Source organism: Pelobates fuscus, chromosome 3 (assembly GCF_036172605.1).
Source record: "Pelobates fuscus isolate aPelFus1 chromosome 3, aPelFus1.pri, whole genome shotgun sequence".
NCBI lineage: Eukaryota > Metazoa > Chordata > Amphibia > Anura > Pelobatidae > Pelobates > Pelobates fuscus.
Window position 1 is genome coordinate 94,681,429 of NC_086319.1, and position 14,744 is coordinate 94,696,172.

General features: G+C 33.3%; 1 protein-coding gene across 1 annotated transcript; it reads right to left on the reverse strand.

The window, feature by feature from the left end:
- Window positions 1–616: 616 nt before the first annotated feature.
- On the reverse strand, window positions 617–5,671 carry NKX2-5 (NK2 homeobox 5). Its single transcript, XM_063445233.1, has 2 exons — window positions 5,237–5,671; window positions 617–1,742 (listed from the first exon to the last, which is right to left on the reverse strand). The coding sequence occupies exons 1-2, from the start codon at window positions 5,529–5,531 to the stop codon at window positions 1,138–1,140; spliced, it is 900 nt and encodes a 299-aa protein (XP_063301303.1). The 5' UTR covers window positions 5,532–5,671; the 3' UTR covers window positions 617–1,137.
- Between the last annotated feature and the right edge of the window lie 9,073 nt (window positions 5,672–14,744).

Sequence of the window (14,744 nt, forward strand, 5' to 3'; positions counted from 1 at the left end):
CAAAGTGACTGAGATATGCTGTACAGGTTCTCTAGCCTGTTAATTATTTACCTATGTAAACAGTGCTCCAGAAAAGTGTTCCTTTCTTTGAAACACTTTTCATGCGCATCAGGCACTCAGATTGTTCATCTCTTTCTTTTAAAAACCTCATCAAATGTGCATAAAACTGAAGGCCTGGGATTTCTACTTTTAGTATTAATATGAACATAAAAGTGATTGATACATTTAGTCACTCTTTGTGGGATCCAACTAACAATTAATTTCCCCTCCCATTTCACAAATCTCATTTATATTTTCCCTTCTAAATACATCTTGGCCTTGCATTAACTTCTTTCTTATTAGTGCAAGAATATGTTTTTTAGGCCTTTTATTAATCAAACTAAAAATCAATAAATGTAAGGCTTCGAAAAGTGCCGTATTTATTTTTGCTGTTGAGAATTTCCCTATTGTTTTATATTTTGTTTTGTAATTATATGTGCTGCCTGTATTTTGTTGTTTTGCATTGGTGGAATTTTTTGTTTTTTTGTTTAGTTTTTTGGTATTTTTCCGAATATCAATGAATGCCAAAAAAAGAATCGTATTATAGTCAGAAAGTAAACGGTGAAACACATTCTGCTACAAATATCTTTTCTTTATTGTTTGAAACTCCACATTTAAATAATTCCCCCAGTAGTAGTCAACACAATCCCTTGTGTTTAAGTTGCATGGGTGGTTAAGCCTTTGAGTGCCACGGTCATGTGCTAGAACAGCCGCCATGACATTCAAAGGGATAATCCTGTGGTGAAAGGGTTAAATACATAAAAAGGACACACTTAGGTAATCTGTAAATACCTTTTGATGGTGCTTAAAGTCTGAACACTACATGACATGAACAAAAAAAAAATATATAGATATGTATAATAAACTCCCCTGGATGAGAGGTGTATCTTCTGTAGATATCTCCTGTAGACCAACAAGTTCTGGGCATTCTCATTTTTTTTTCAAACACGCATCTCTAGTACCAATAAGTCACATCTAGTCATAGTTGAGTGCAGAACGTCTCTGTTGTACCACCAAGTATCTGCAATTCTTTTCCAATCTTTGTAGTCAATGCCACTATAATTTATTGAGTGCTTTCTGAGGTTACGAGGCCTGGTCCTACCAGGCTCGGATACCATGAAGTGCGGACACACCACTGGTTTGCTGAATTGGAGTCTGCACTGTGTTTAGGTCCCCGACACTGAAATTCATGAAGTTATTACCAGCAGAACTAGGCTGCATGTTTGGCATGGTCGAATAGCTGCAACTGTAGCTACTGCTGCAGGCTGGGTTACTGTAATTAGAGTATGGCGGATAGGTATTGTAACTGTAAGGGTTGATGCTGACATTATATGGAGAATTGTAAGGAGACGACTCTCCTAAGCATGGTTTCCCGTCTCTCACCAACACAGGGACAGCTATCCTCCTTGGTGGTGGAAGACCCACCATCTCCAAAGTCTGATCTTGCCTCTGCCTTTTGCATTTGTACCTTCTGTTCTGAAACCAGATTTTCACCTGTGTGGATGTCAACTTCAGGACATTGGCTAAGTGGTCTCTCTCTGGGGCCGATAGGTACTTTTGTTGTTTGAATCTTCTTTCCAGTTCATATACCTGTGCTTGGGAAAACAGAACTCGAGGCTTCCTCCTCTTCCTTTGCCTTGGTCTGTCGGGATCATCCAAATCTCTCTTGTCGTTATCTCTATTTTTTTGCAAGGGGCATAGATCTGAAGTAGGAAGAAAATGTATTGGTTTTCAATAATCAGTAGCAACGATGATACAAGAGAAATTCTCTTTTTAGTCAATGCACACACACAAACAATAGGATTATTAGACTATATAGTTCCTATGTTTTATTTCATTATATATAGTAGAATAAGAATATAATCTATAGAGGTGCATAACATTGCTAAATTTGCATATTTCTCTTTGTCACTGTGTTATATCTCCTAGCTTGTAAGCTTATCTGAGTAAAACTTTCTTCACCTCTTCTCTCTGTCAATATTATTTTGTATGTTAATTACTTGTTGTCAAATACAGCAGAAAATGCTGACTCTATATTATAATAATAATATAAAAACTCTATATTGTCCAGAAGCTTCATATACCCTGGACAGATACACTGACAAATGTTTTATTATTGTATATGCAATAAATTTTACATATACAAAGTCTTGGATACTGTTAGACTCACCGCATTTCCTAAATTTAGACAATAAGAAAAATGCAAAAAAAAAAAAAAAAAACTACTTAGATACATAGTGGAGTTATGAAATTGTTTTCCGTTTCAGGAATTTAGGCATACATTTAGCAAATTAAATGTTATCTTATCACATAACAATACAGAAGCCATTCTAGTTTCACAAACAAACCAATACAGGAAGTTTACATGTTATTACTCTCAACAAATTTACAGTGTAAGTGCATTAACTGTTATTATATACATATACATATAATATATATAATACACACAAAGACACATTGAACTATCTCTCTCGTTATAAAACTTTTTAGAAACTCAGAATTTTTACATTTGTTACATTTTGAGCAATTTAATCCTTGGGCTAAAGTAGCCAAGAATTGATTTCTGGGAGATTTATTTTGCAATTCGGATTTATTTGCTAAAATTCTAAATTTACATGGTTACTTGGTTATTTACTTTAGTGAGAATACAAAGTGAATTCAAAGTAAATTTTAAATTTAAGGCCAGAGTAGCCAGCCTGAAAGCATAGCTTGACATTTTTTCGTTTAGGCTATTTTATACTGAATTTCTAATTCTCTTTGTCAAATTCTGTTAATAAAATAAGGTATTATAAGAAAACGTCATCTTTTTACTATATATAGTGGTCATATATCATATATTATATATATATATATATATATATATATATATATATATATATATATATATACACACACACACACATCTTTTACTATATATAGTGGTCATATATAATATTTGATATATATATATAAATATTATATATATATATAAAAATATTTATATTTATATTTATATATATATATATATATATATATATATATATATATATATATATATATATGTGTATATATAAATATTTTTACTATATATAGTGTCCATATATAATATTATATTTATCTTGATAAAGACCCAGGAGGGTCGAAACTTTGATTATTTGTAAAATACACGGTTGAAAAAATTTCCTAAGGAGTGCTTCGTTTACTGTTTATTTTAATATTAGATTTATATATATATATACACACATCTTTTTACTATATATAGTGTCCATATATAATATTATATATTATATGATAATTTTATATAGGAAGTGTTTCTCCACGTATAGCTTTGGAAGCACACCTTGTTTTATATATTATTATTATTATTTTATTATTTATATAGCGCCTGAAAATTCATATATAAAAGTATGAAGTGTTATATATGTATATGTATGAAGTGTCATATATAATTCTAAAATATTTATATATATATAAAAAAATACCCATTCCTTGCACACAGACTTAAGTTATAATATCCGGGTGCTTGTAATCCAGGGTGAATTCACATATCCAAATACAAGGTATGACCAGCACTCACGGTTTTGATGAGAGGTTAACATTTGTAGATTTTATTCAAACATATTTAAAGTGGCAGCTCGACGTTTCAGTCCTCTTCTGGGACTTTCATCAGGAACACCGAGTTCAGGAAACCGTGAGTGCTGGTCATACCTTGTATTTGGATATATATATATATATTAGTAGTAGATATGCAGCTTTTTACAATGCAGAGCCTTGTGAGGTTACACCAGCAGCACACCTTGTTACAATGCAAACCGTCTAATGTGCTCATTAAGAAGGATAGCAGTTTAAAGCGCCTGCAGTACATTTTATTGCTAAACGCTTTTCCCCCGATTTCTTATCTTCCACTAATGGAGCTCAATGGGTTTGTCAGCTCTGGAATCTCTGGAGGTTATTAAGGGTAATTTTCCTATCTGATATGAAAACAGATTATATTGGTATGTAGTAAGTATGTGTGCATATGTGTGTGTCTGTGTTGTGTGTGTTTGTGTGTGTGTTTGTGTGTGTTTGTGTGTGTATGAACATGTTTACATGAAAATCTAACCGTTTATATTCTCACTCACCTAATATTTACATATTAATTTAATTTATTTTAATATTTTAAATAACTGGTTTCAATGAATAATTCAGGTGTTTGCATTAATATTTAGAGAAACTGAGTACAATTAGAATTCTCTTGGACTGGAATAATAAAAAAAATAGATATATAAAAAAATATTATATATAGTTGACATGATTTGTATTCACTAAAATTGCTGAAAAAAAAGCAAAATTTGGATTTAACTAACAAGACCTTCGAGTGTACTCTATTTGGGAAAAACACACACACACACACACACACACCCACCCACCCCTCTCTCTCTCTCTCTCTCTGTCTCTCTCTCTCTCTTTATATTATTATTATTGTCAATCAAACCAATTAGATTAGATTTAATATCTAATTGGATATAGATATATAATATAGACATATTTATATATAAATAATATAAATATATACATATACATATATGAGTAATATAATTCATAAGGACAACATACTATTTAACGTGTGATCAGACATTGAAAATAAACACGTGTAGCCCAATTCCATGACATCTCCTGCCCCGTGACGTCACGGCATGCTGAGTGCCTGCATTGTATCACCATTAAGATTACAACCGGTTAAACAAATAAATCATTCTTTAAAAGCCCTGGCGACTCATAAACCGATTGCAGATAAGATACATTAAGTGGACAATAGTATGGAAATGGAATAATTAGCAAATTATTAGGAGATGCTATCAGACAATTGACAGTCTACCCACCAAGCAGATGAACTGCATTTATTTGCCTGGTCTCCTGATTACAAGTGAGATCCTTCCAAGTTTAGCCTTTGGGTACATTATCATGATTACTGAATACAATGTACATTTGTTGTGTGTCTTACTGACTCGACTTGGGTTAAAATACTGTTAATACCCATAGAGTATAGCAGCTATGCAGTATAAAATTACTCTTAGGTGCCTTATATTAAAACATTGTAACTTCTTATCCTTAGCCTTCCTCTTTACTAAATATACAATTACAATGAGATCAGTAACAGAACAATACAATCCCCTAATATATGAGTGTGTATCCCATTGGCTGCCTATTTAGAATATAATAAATATGTCCCATTTACCTTTCTTGTCTTCCTTGGGGTCTTTAAGAGGATCCATTTCCATATAATTCTTGACAAAAAATGAGCCAGGAAAAGGTGAGGAGGCTTTGGAGGTGCTTCTGTGGGACATGTCCTCACTCAGATCAGACAGACAAGGGGTGGCAGGGTAGGACTCCTGTTTGAAGTTGGAGAGCATGCAAGAAGAAGAGTCCAGTCTTGGAGATATGTCCATGGCAGGCAGGCCAGTCTGATGTTGCTCCAAGTTCAAAATGTCTTTGACAGAAAATGGAGTGGAAGTCACAGGGTTGGCAAACATTGTGGCACAGGATGAAATACCAAAAGCAGACTCATGTAACCCCCCCAAATCTGAGCAAGAGAGAGGGCTTGGAAATTAAATCCCACTGCTATTGATGAGAGTCATCTCCTTCCAACGTTTGGTGTTTTTTACCCAGTAAGTGCTGTACTGAGTGAGGTATCACTCTCCATAAAGAAGGAGGAGATACATTCTATGGAGCTGTGTCTCCCTAAGGGAGGAGGGGGTGGAGCTTTTTGGAACTCTGTCTCCATAAGGCAGTGGAGGAGGGAGACCAGTTTGGAGCTCTGTCTCCATTGGTCAAACCTGTAATGATGACGCAGGACAACTGAGAGACATGTCACCTAATATAGCTATACCCCTGAAAAACATCCAGTGGGTTTAAAGAGACGATTGTGCTTTTCTTATCAGTATTTTTTGTTACATTATCGTCACATAGAAGCAACTGATAATACTTTGTTGCAGATTTTTTTTGTGTGGGTTTATTCATTTTTAATGATACGATTATTTACTTAAATCTAATGCTATGGTTTACTGATTATTTAGAGAAAAAAAAACCCGTTTCTTTGAATGGTAGAATTTTAAAATATAATTTATCAAAATTATATTTGAATAATCTTTTTAAATAGAGATTAAGGATTTTTCGCATCACATTTAGCCAATAATTGGAATGTGATAAAATTGTTTATTTTACATTCTTTTAGTGTAACCATTTTTGTATAGTAAAAGTGGTGAGCCTATTATTATTATTATTTTGTAAAATCGTTTTATGAAAAATACTAATATGAGTAATTAAAAAAAAAAAAATATATATATATATATTGTTTTTTTTTAGCTTAGGGTGCAAGAGCAAATGTCGCATCTAATTATTTTGTTTAAAATATTTGTCACATTGTTTCCTCTATTTATCATATTTCTAGTTACGATTAAAAATAATAGTTTTACAATATTACAATAATAGATTTAAATCGATATAAAGATGAAGGGGAGCCAGGTTTTATTTTTTAAAAATTTCAAACACAAATGAAAAAATGTACAGCACATCTACAAATGATTATTGCATTGGTACACATTGGAGGATATTTATGAAAAATGATGAGATGAATTCTATTTGTTTCCATGGCGACTGCTACTTTATAGCACTAACAACCACAGCAGTTTTTTTTTTTTTACCTTGAAACATCTCCCTTATTGTGAGCCAAGTGTGTGCGTGATTCTGTCAAATCCTGCATCACTGTATAGTAATTGTAGACATCATATGCGGCCATTTAATATTGTCTATTCATATTAGTTCTATGTATGAGTTCTTTAAAAATACATTCTTACCTGGTTTGGGTATTAGATGGCATGTGTAAATTATAAAATTATAACCATTTCAATATCTTTGTCCCCATTTTAATATATATATATATATATACTGTTTATATATATATATATATATATATATATATATATATATATATATATATATATATATATATATAAAATGAGATTTTTAATATCCAAATATTATGTAAATGTAAATATCCAAATTCTTATTTATCTCTTATAGCATGTGACAGTATAAGGATGAATAATATTGATATTCAATAAATTGATAAGCATTTATTCAAGAGGTTAACACTGTCATCAGTTAATTAATAAGAGCACTAATATAGTAGCCCTCCCATCCCACCATTAATTAAATTATCTGTCTGTCACCTAACTTTGAAAATCTAAAAATAACAACATCATATGAGTGGTATGAATATATAATATGTGATAACATTTGTCAATATTTAGCTACATGGCGAATAACGAATTAAAACTATATACAAAGAGTAAAAACATAGTTAATATATTTAGTCATTTTGGAGACTGGGCATGAAATAGAAACGGTTGTGTGCAAATTGGTGTATAAAATTGTTCTTTATATTTATATTTTTTACAAATATAACAATTTCTCGTGTTTAGATAAAGGATTGAGTATTTAAAGGATATGCTTAGAACATTTTGCTAATTATATGTAGTGTATGTGTTTAGAAATATGTAAATATGTGTTGCCATATAATAGAATATGTGTTGTCATATAATAAATATACAGAATATATATATATATATAGTGTTATACAACTGTGACCCATTGTATTTATAAATAAAATAAAATTAAAAAAATATATATTTTAATGAATCAACATATAACCGTATATTAGTTTATCGTTATTTAAAAGTGAGGACAATTAAGTTAAATACTATCAAGAAGCAAATTCTAGCAACATATAACAGTATATCATCGTAAATCAAAATTAATTATTGCAGATATGTTTTTAAATCGTTATTTTAAAGACATTTATAGGTTGTTTCCCATTCAGCATGTTCCTTGCACCAATTTCTGAGACAGAGGAGAGCTTAATGCTGTGCTTTACATATTAACCCCTTAGGAGCAAGAATGGAACACAGCTACATTTAAATGTCCAGCAACATCCAACTGCCAGCAGTCAAGCGAGGAAGTAGCTGAGTTAGAACTCACTATTTCCCAGGAGAGAAAGAGCAGACACACTAATCTCTTCATTTATTTGTTTGCTTCAAGTCTATAGTGGAAAGTGGGACCACTAAAAGCCCCAGGCAGAGAGGGACTCCTGACCAATACTGTGTAGGCCTTCTACTGTAACAATGATGATGCTAATGATATTTAATAAGGAATTCTTTGTATCACTTTGCCCCTACCTGATCTGCTGTGACTCAGACAAGTGTTAATAGAATTATTCCTGTGTGTTATTATTCTGATCCCTATAGCATAGAGAGGAAGCCCCCATCCTGCCCCTTTCCAAACCCAATGCCAATTCTAGAACTAACTATACAGCCAGCAATAACAAACTTTCACCAATACTTTTTACTATTTACAATACATCCCACTTAACAGAAATATCCGCTATACTTATTTATTTAACATCCAGTGTTCAGTGGAATTATCCCTTAATAATCTCTAGCACTGAATTGCCTTCAGTAAAAAAATAAATAAAAAATAGAATAATGAAAATCAGTTCTAACAAGCTGTATGGAATTAATCAACTATTTGTACTTTCCTTGCTCCTTCGTTTTTATTTATTCTTCAGCTTCCCTGCTACTGTCTCTCTCTTCCCTTAGTTTCATTTAAAGGGCTATTAACTAAAGCAAGGATTCCAAGGGAATTTCAAATTTAAGACCAAAGTAGCTGAATTGGACAAATTCTCCAAATCAACTTTGCTTCCAGTTCGATTACTATGGCCTGAAATGTGAAATTCTCTTTGAATTCACTTGGAATTCTCACCTTAGTGAATACACCCAGTTATTCTTTCTCTATCTCCTCATACGACCTCTTTCTAGAATACATTTTTCTAGATGGATCCCTGTCTCTCTCCAGCAACTATTCTTTCATTATATCAACTTTCCTCTTCTCTCTCTTTCTCTGTCTCTCTCTCCCCTTTCTAGCTGCATTTTATCTCTGTCTGACCATCCTGTAAAGTGGCAACATCCGTTTCAATTAAAATTCTTGCCGAAAATGGATGATAATGCCCTGTAGTATTTGTTAGTGAATCAGGATCCCTGTCATAGCCAGAGCTGACACTTTAATAGATTAGTGTGGACAGACGCCTGAAATATGGCAATTTAATGGGCAATGCACCTCTTACAAAAACTTTTCTTACCCCCACCCACCCCTCGTGTTGTTGTCTCAGTTTAAAGGTTATTATGCTGTGTTGTGATTGGTTGGCTTGTTGCTGAAATTAAGTTCAGGATAGTTTAGAAGGGTTCCCCTATATTAATGGTCTATCATTAACTTTGGCCCCTGGTGTGTTGTAACAAATCTATTAGCAGACAATTCTCCACTTGAAGTCACCTTGTGCATTTATATGAGATTGACAGTTACATGAAGCTGACAAATTAACTAATCTTGTGTTCTAAAATTACAGATTTTTGTGCACTTTATTGTTTTATCTGTTTTATATTATTTATCCAGCACAGAAGGGGTTACAAGAATGCCAAATATTAGCTTTACATAGGAAAAATAAATAAAATAATATATATATATATATATATATATATATATATATACACATATATATATATATACACATATATGTATATATATATATAAATACATATATATATATATATATATATATATATATATATATATATATATAATTTAGCAATAGGCAGAATCATTATATATCAAATATATTTAAAAAAAACATCTAAAATGAGAAATATATAATTTATCATAACTCCTTAAATAAAATCTCCGTTATCCCATCTAAGAATTACAGGCAGGCAGAATTTGAGAGATATTTTTTTATTTTATTATTTAAAATAACAAACGTTTGATTATCTAGAAATACAAAATAATAAAATTAAAACAAAAACATAGTAAGCTGATAATCATAAAAAAACCTTTAAAAAAATGCACAAAGGATTAGTATACAAATTGAGAGATACCTTATTTACATTGGCTAGTCAGTGCTCATATACCATGGAGAATTAAAATGTGTTTAAAAAAAATTTTTAAAAAAATAATTTTTCTTTTCATTGTCAAATGTATTATTTGTATTTGTTTTGTAATGTGCTAATGTGGAGTACATAAATTATACAGAGCTAGGGAAATAATATACATATTCAAACTGAGATATGTTCACACACCCACATAGAAAGTGATACAATGATATATATTTTGCCTACCCAACTATTCCCACCATATGAAAATATAAACAAGAGGCAGAAAAAAAAAATGGTTATTTTTTGAAAGTTTCACAATCAAATATTTAAAAAGATACCTGCAAAGCAGCATTTTTTTAAAATTAATTTGTACATGTTTTTAAATTTCTCTGTGTATTTTGCAATGGATACAAAAATGATTGACCTGGCTGCAATTATTGACATGCATATTTTAGGTGTTTTTGTGAAAAGTCGCATAGGAGAGGAAAAGTGCCAATTCTCACTTTTTGCACTTTTGAATTTTAGCTGGAAATTATTCATACCGTTTTATTTTTAGAAGTGTTACCATCCAGTAAATACAAATTCTGCAAATCCTAGAGTGATCTCAGTACATCAACAATGCTTATTCAGAAATCAATATTGCTTTACAACCTAATGAATACAATTTAACAAAATAGATGTCATATTTAATCCCTTAAGGACCAAACTTCTGGAATAAAAGGGAATCATGACATGTCACACATGTCATGTGTCCTTAAGGGGTTAAAAAATGAATGCAAATTAATAAAACATTGCATTGACATCATTAACATATATGACAACCTTTCTTTGAAAATATGCAAACATATTTAATATCTTGTTATCGAGATTATACATGACAATAAAGAATGGATTATGGGTAAATAATATAAAATATCATTTTGGGAATAGGTTGGGTTCAAAGGGTGTCAGCTGCAAATTGAAACTGCTGCCCTAGAGTGTAAGTCCCAATAGTCCCAGGCAGGCCAGAACATTTATGCTAGTCAGGCACACAGTGAATTATGGAGAATAATTCACTAGCGACCTCACCCACGGTTGCTTACGGGATATTTAAATATGTCAGAAACAGATAATTACATACTATAAAAGGACATGTTCAATTCTAAAATTGTGTTTTCATTAAACTGTTGTTTCTCAATGGTTGCATGACCCTTAAACTAAATGCTATTTCTTGTATCTACATTGCCCAAATGCAGCTCACTTTTATGATGGTTGTATGTTTTTTGTCTGTTGGCACATCATACACTCAAAATGCTGCGTTTGAGCCAAAGTGTAGGAATATTCGCCATCGCCAGTATGCTTCCTGTTAAAATGCCACCCCATGCCTTCTGACTGATGACACATTATAACACGTGTGTGGACGAGTGACCTGGAGGTGATGGGGTTAATATACTAAGTCTGCTAATTGCTGTGTAATTTATGTGAATAATATTACAGGCCGAAGCCTGAAGTAACCCTGGCCTAGCAGAGAAACCAGACTATTTATCTGATTATCTATGAGGCTGTGCTTTCAGGTTACCGGGATAAATTGAAAGATAAGCTTAACTGTGATTAGGAATGTCATTAATGCTTTCACAGACATGCTTTGGAGACAGGCAGCCTTATCCTTCGTTTTATCTTCAACAATGCGTCACTTTTAGTACTGTATTTGAGAAACAAATGGAAGGGCTTGTCTGAGACCTTTGCTTTGTGTATATATTTTTCATGCAGTGGGAGTCCATGGCTTAGCCCGCTGACAAATGAACATTACCACTTTTTCGGATTGCTGTATCAACAAAGCCGCATCACTGGACCAATAATTGGCGAAAAAGCAAACAGTCGAGGAAAAGAGAGGGGTCTGTTCTGTATCTCACAGACACTATACAGTGAGATGCAGAAAAAAAAAATCTGCTTCCGGGTTGTCTTTCCTTGTTCATTCACAGGCTATGGGGATCCATGCGTATCTGGGATACGAGTCCATAGTAGTCAGACACTAGATGGAATGTTAAGGCTGGCATATAGTTGTTATAATATGTATAGTTGTACATTTGTGGCTGCCCCTACCTTAGACTGTAAAACCTCATCAGCAGGGCCCTTGTCACCTCTTGTTCTCATGGACCTAATAGGCCTTAATCATAAACTTGCAGGACTTGTTTATGTATTATACAATGTCCCGCATCGTTGCCAACATTTGAAAAATACTGTATTTAGTCGAATCTAATGCACACCTTTATTGGTAAAATAAAGTTTTCAAAATTTGAATGCACATTAGATTTGATAGAGCATCTGATTCATATACATTTCCCCTTTAGTACTCATATTGAATGCAACTAAAGATGAGCCCAAGTCTGAAAACATTGCTAGCTGATCTCTGCAGCATTTGTAGTACTATCTGTAGTGGCTACACTTTAATTACTAAACATCCGCAGGCTATGGTATTATGAAACTGTACATGATCTTTTTCCTCTAAAATATTTCTTTGCCGGGGAGAAATTCACATTGCTGTGTTTCAGCTTCAAGGTTTCAAAACTTGAGGTGCGCATTAGATTTGATGGCACGTTAGATTCAAGTAAATACGGTGTTTCCAGTGACACTTTATGGCAAGTACATATACAAATACACGCAAGAGATACACATGCTTACTGACACACACAAATACAAATCCACCGATGTACACAAACTAACAGAGAAATTAAAAAGATACAAATATATTTCTAGCCACTTTCCTGTGGTCCCTGGGGCGGCTGTCCTGGAATGTGGATCAGGTCTCAGAACTCCTTTTCACTGGGACAGGAGCCCAAGACATAGGACTGTCCTGGCAAATTCAGGAAAGTTGGCAACTATGTAAAATATTTTGGCATTATTATTATTATTGCCATTTATATAGTGCCAACAGATTCCGTAGCGCTTGTATACTTGTAATAATATAAATAGTTTAGATCACCTATTTGATTATCTTGATAGTGTTTGCATGTGAGCAGCCCTGCATGAAAATAATTACAAGTATTCCTTATGAAAAATACATTAGGTAAGACTCCAATGAGCTACAGGATTGGATTAGTGAGTTTATCTGAAAAACCAAAGAGCCCAGAAATTCTGATCCACATACATTCTTTGGTCCTGATGGTGTCTTCTGTGAGAGCAGATATTCTCCTTGCATTGCTTCATACCTCTTGTGCCAAGTTACCCCACTCCCTTGTTTAATCAGGTCCATCAATACCCTCTGTTCCTGTGCATCCAGCTCGTCAAATACATGTCTGTTAGTCCACCTATGTTAGTACAGCGCTACAGAATTTATTGGCGCTTTACAAATAATAATTATAGCAAAGAATGAAGGTACAAGCCATAACATACATTCCCTACTATATCTTGGCTGGCTCGGAAAAAGAGAAAGCAAACTCCCCATACACTCTCATGTACTATTGACATAAACAGGCCTTTACTTTCGCAACTGCAGACACACGGTTCTAATAAAACTATTCAGTGAAACTGCCATCACAAGCTGTTCAGTCTGAAAGTGTTTGATGCCTTTCCCTGCAGATTCTACTCAATTCAAGTCCAGTGGCGTGGGTCATCCAGATTTTCTTTCCTATTTGAGGGTTACATCCACAAAGCACATTGATCCATTGGGTTTCTACAGCCATTATAATGTCCCAAATCATCTGATGACAATGACATTTATCACAGGTTTCTTACATGACATAGTGGTGCAGATGTAGAAAATAGTTGCAAACAATGAAGTGGGGCAATCGCTACAGATATTAGACGTGTGAATTTGGATTAAAAAAAATTGGGAAGTTGTGCTGATTGTCTGAGTCGCCCTATAGCTGAATCACAAAACAAATGCAATGGATGAACAGTTTTGTGTGATTCATGATCCGGAGTTCTGTCTGTGGTGCCAAAAGATGAGATGATTGATGGTTAGGCACAGTCGCTAAATTATGATTTCATTAACAGAACAAGTGTGAATTGACAAATAGAGGAGGAGCAGAAAAAAATATTTACATTTTATATATTTAATAAATGTATAATATAATAATTTATATAAAAAAATACATTGATTTTCTATTACCCTGCATTTCTCTCTCGATTGGTTAATTCTTTTCACTTGTATCTGTGGACCATCAGATCAGCAAAATGCACCATTAGTGTACTGCAAAACATATATATAATAATAGAAAATAGTTTCTGTACTCAGCAGAACTGTACTCAGCAGAAGGGAACTCAGCAGAACTGTGAAATTAATATCATGGCCATGTTAGGCAGTCTGTGTTACTAGCTCCTCAACCCCTATAAAAGAAGGTGGGAATGTAATGCTGCCATGGCTTAAATCAGGAAAATAATATCTCAGTAAGTAAGAAAACAATTAGTGTCTGTGTCTGTATGTCTCTGTATTACTGTGTCTGTAAGTCTGTGTACGGTTGTATATGTGTGTCTGTATGTCTCTTTATGACTGTGCCTGTATGTCTCTCTATGACAGGTCTGTATGTCTCTCGGTGTGTCTCTGTAAGACTGTATGTTTGCGTCTGTATGACAGTGTATCTGTATGTGTAGATTATGTGTGCCTGTATGTCTGTACCTGTATGACTGTGCTTGTTTCATTGTATGCCTCTAACACCTGTGTGCCTGTATATCTTTGTGACTTTGTGACCGAATAACCATGTCTGTGTGTCTGTATGTTTATGTCTTTGTACATGTGTGTTTTTTTGCCTGTATATCTATGTCTATGTGGCTGTGGAGGAGAGA

Excerpts from the sequence above, each read along its gene's own strand:
- NKX2-5 (XM_063445233.1), bottom strand. The coding sequence starts at position 5,531 with ATGTTTGCCAACCCTGTGACTTCCACTCCATTTTCTGTCAAAGACATT. Across the intron at positions 1,743-5,236 it reads CCCCAAGGAAGACAAGAAAG|ATCTATGCCCCTTGCAAAAA; the intron begins GTAAATGGGACA and ends TTCCTACTTCAG.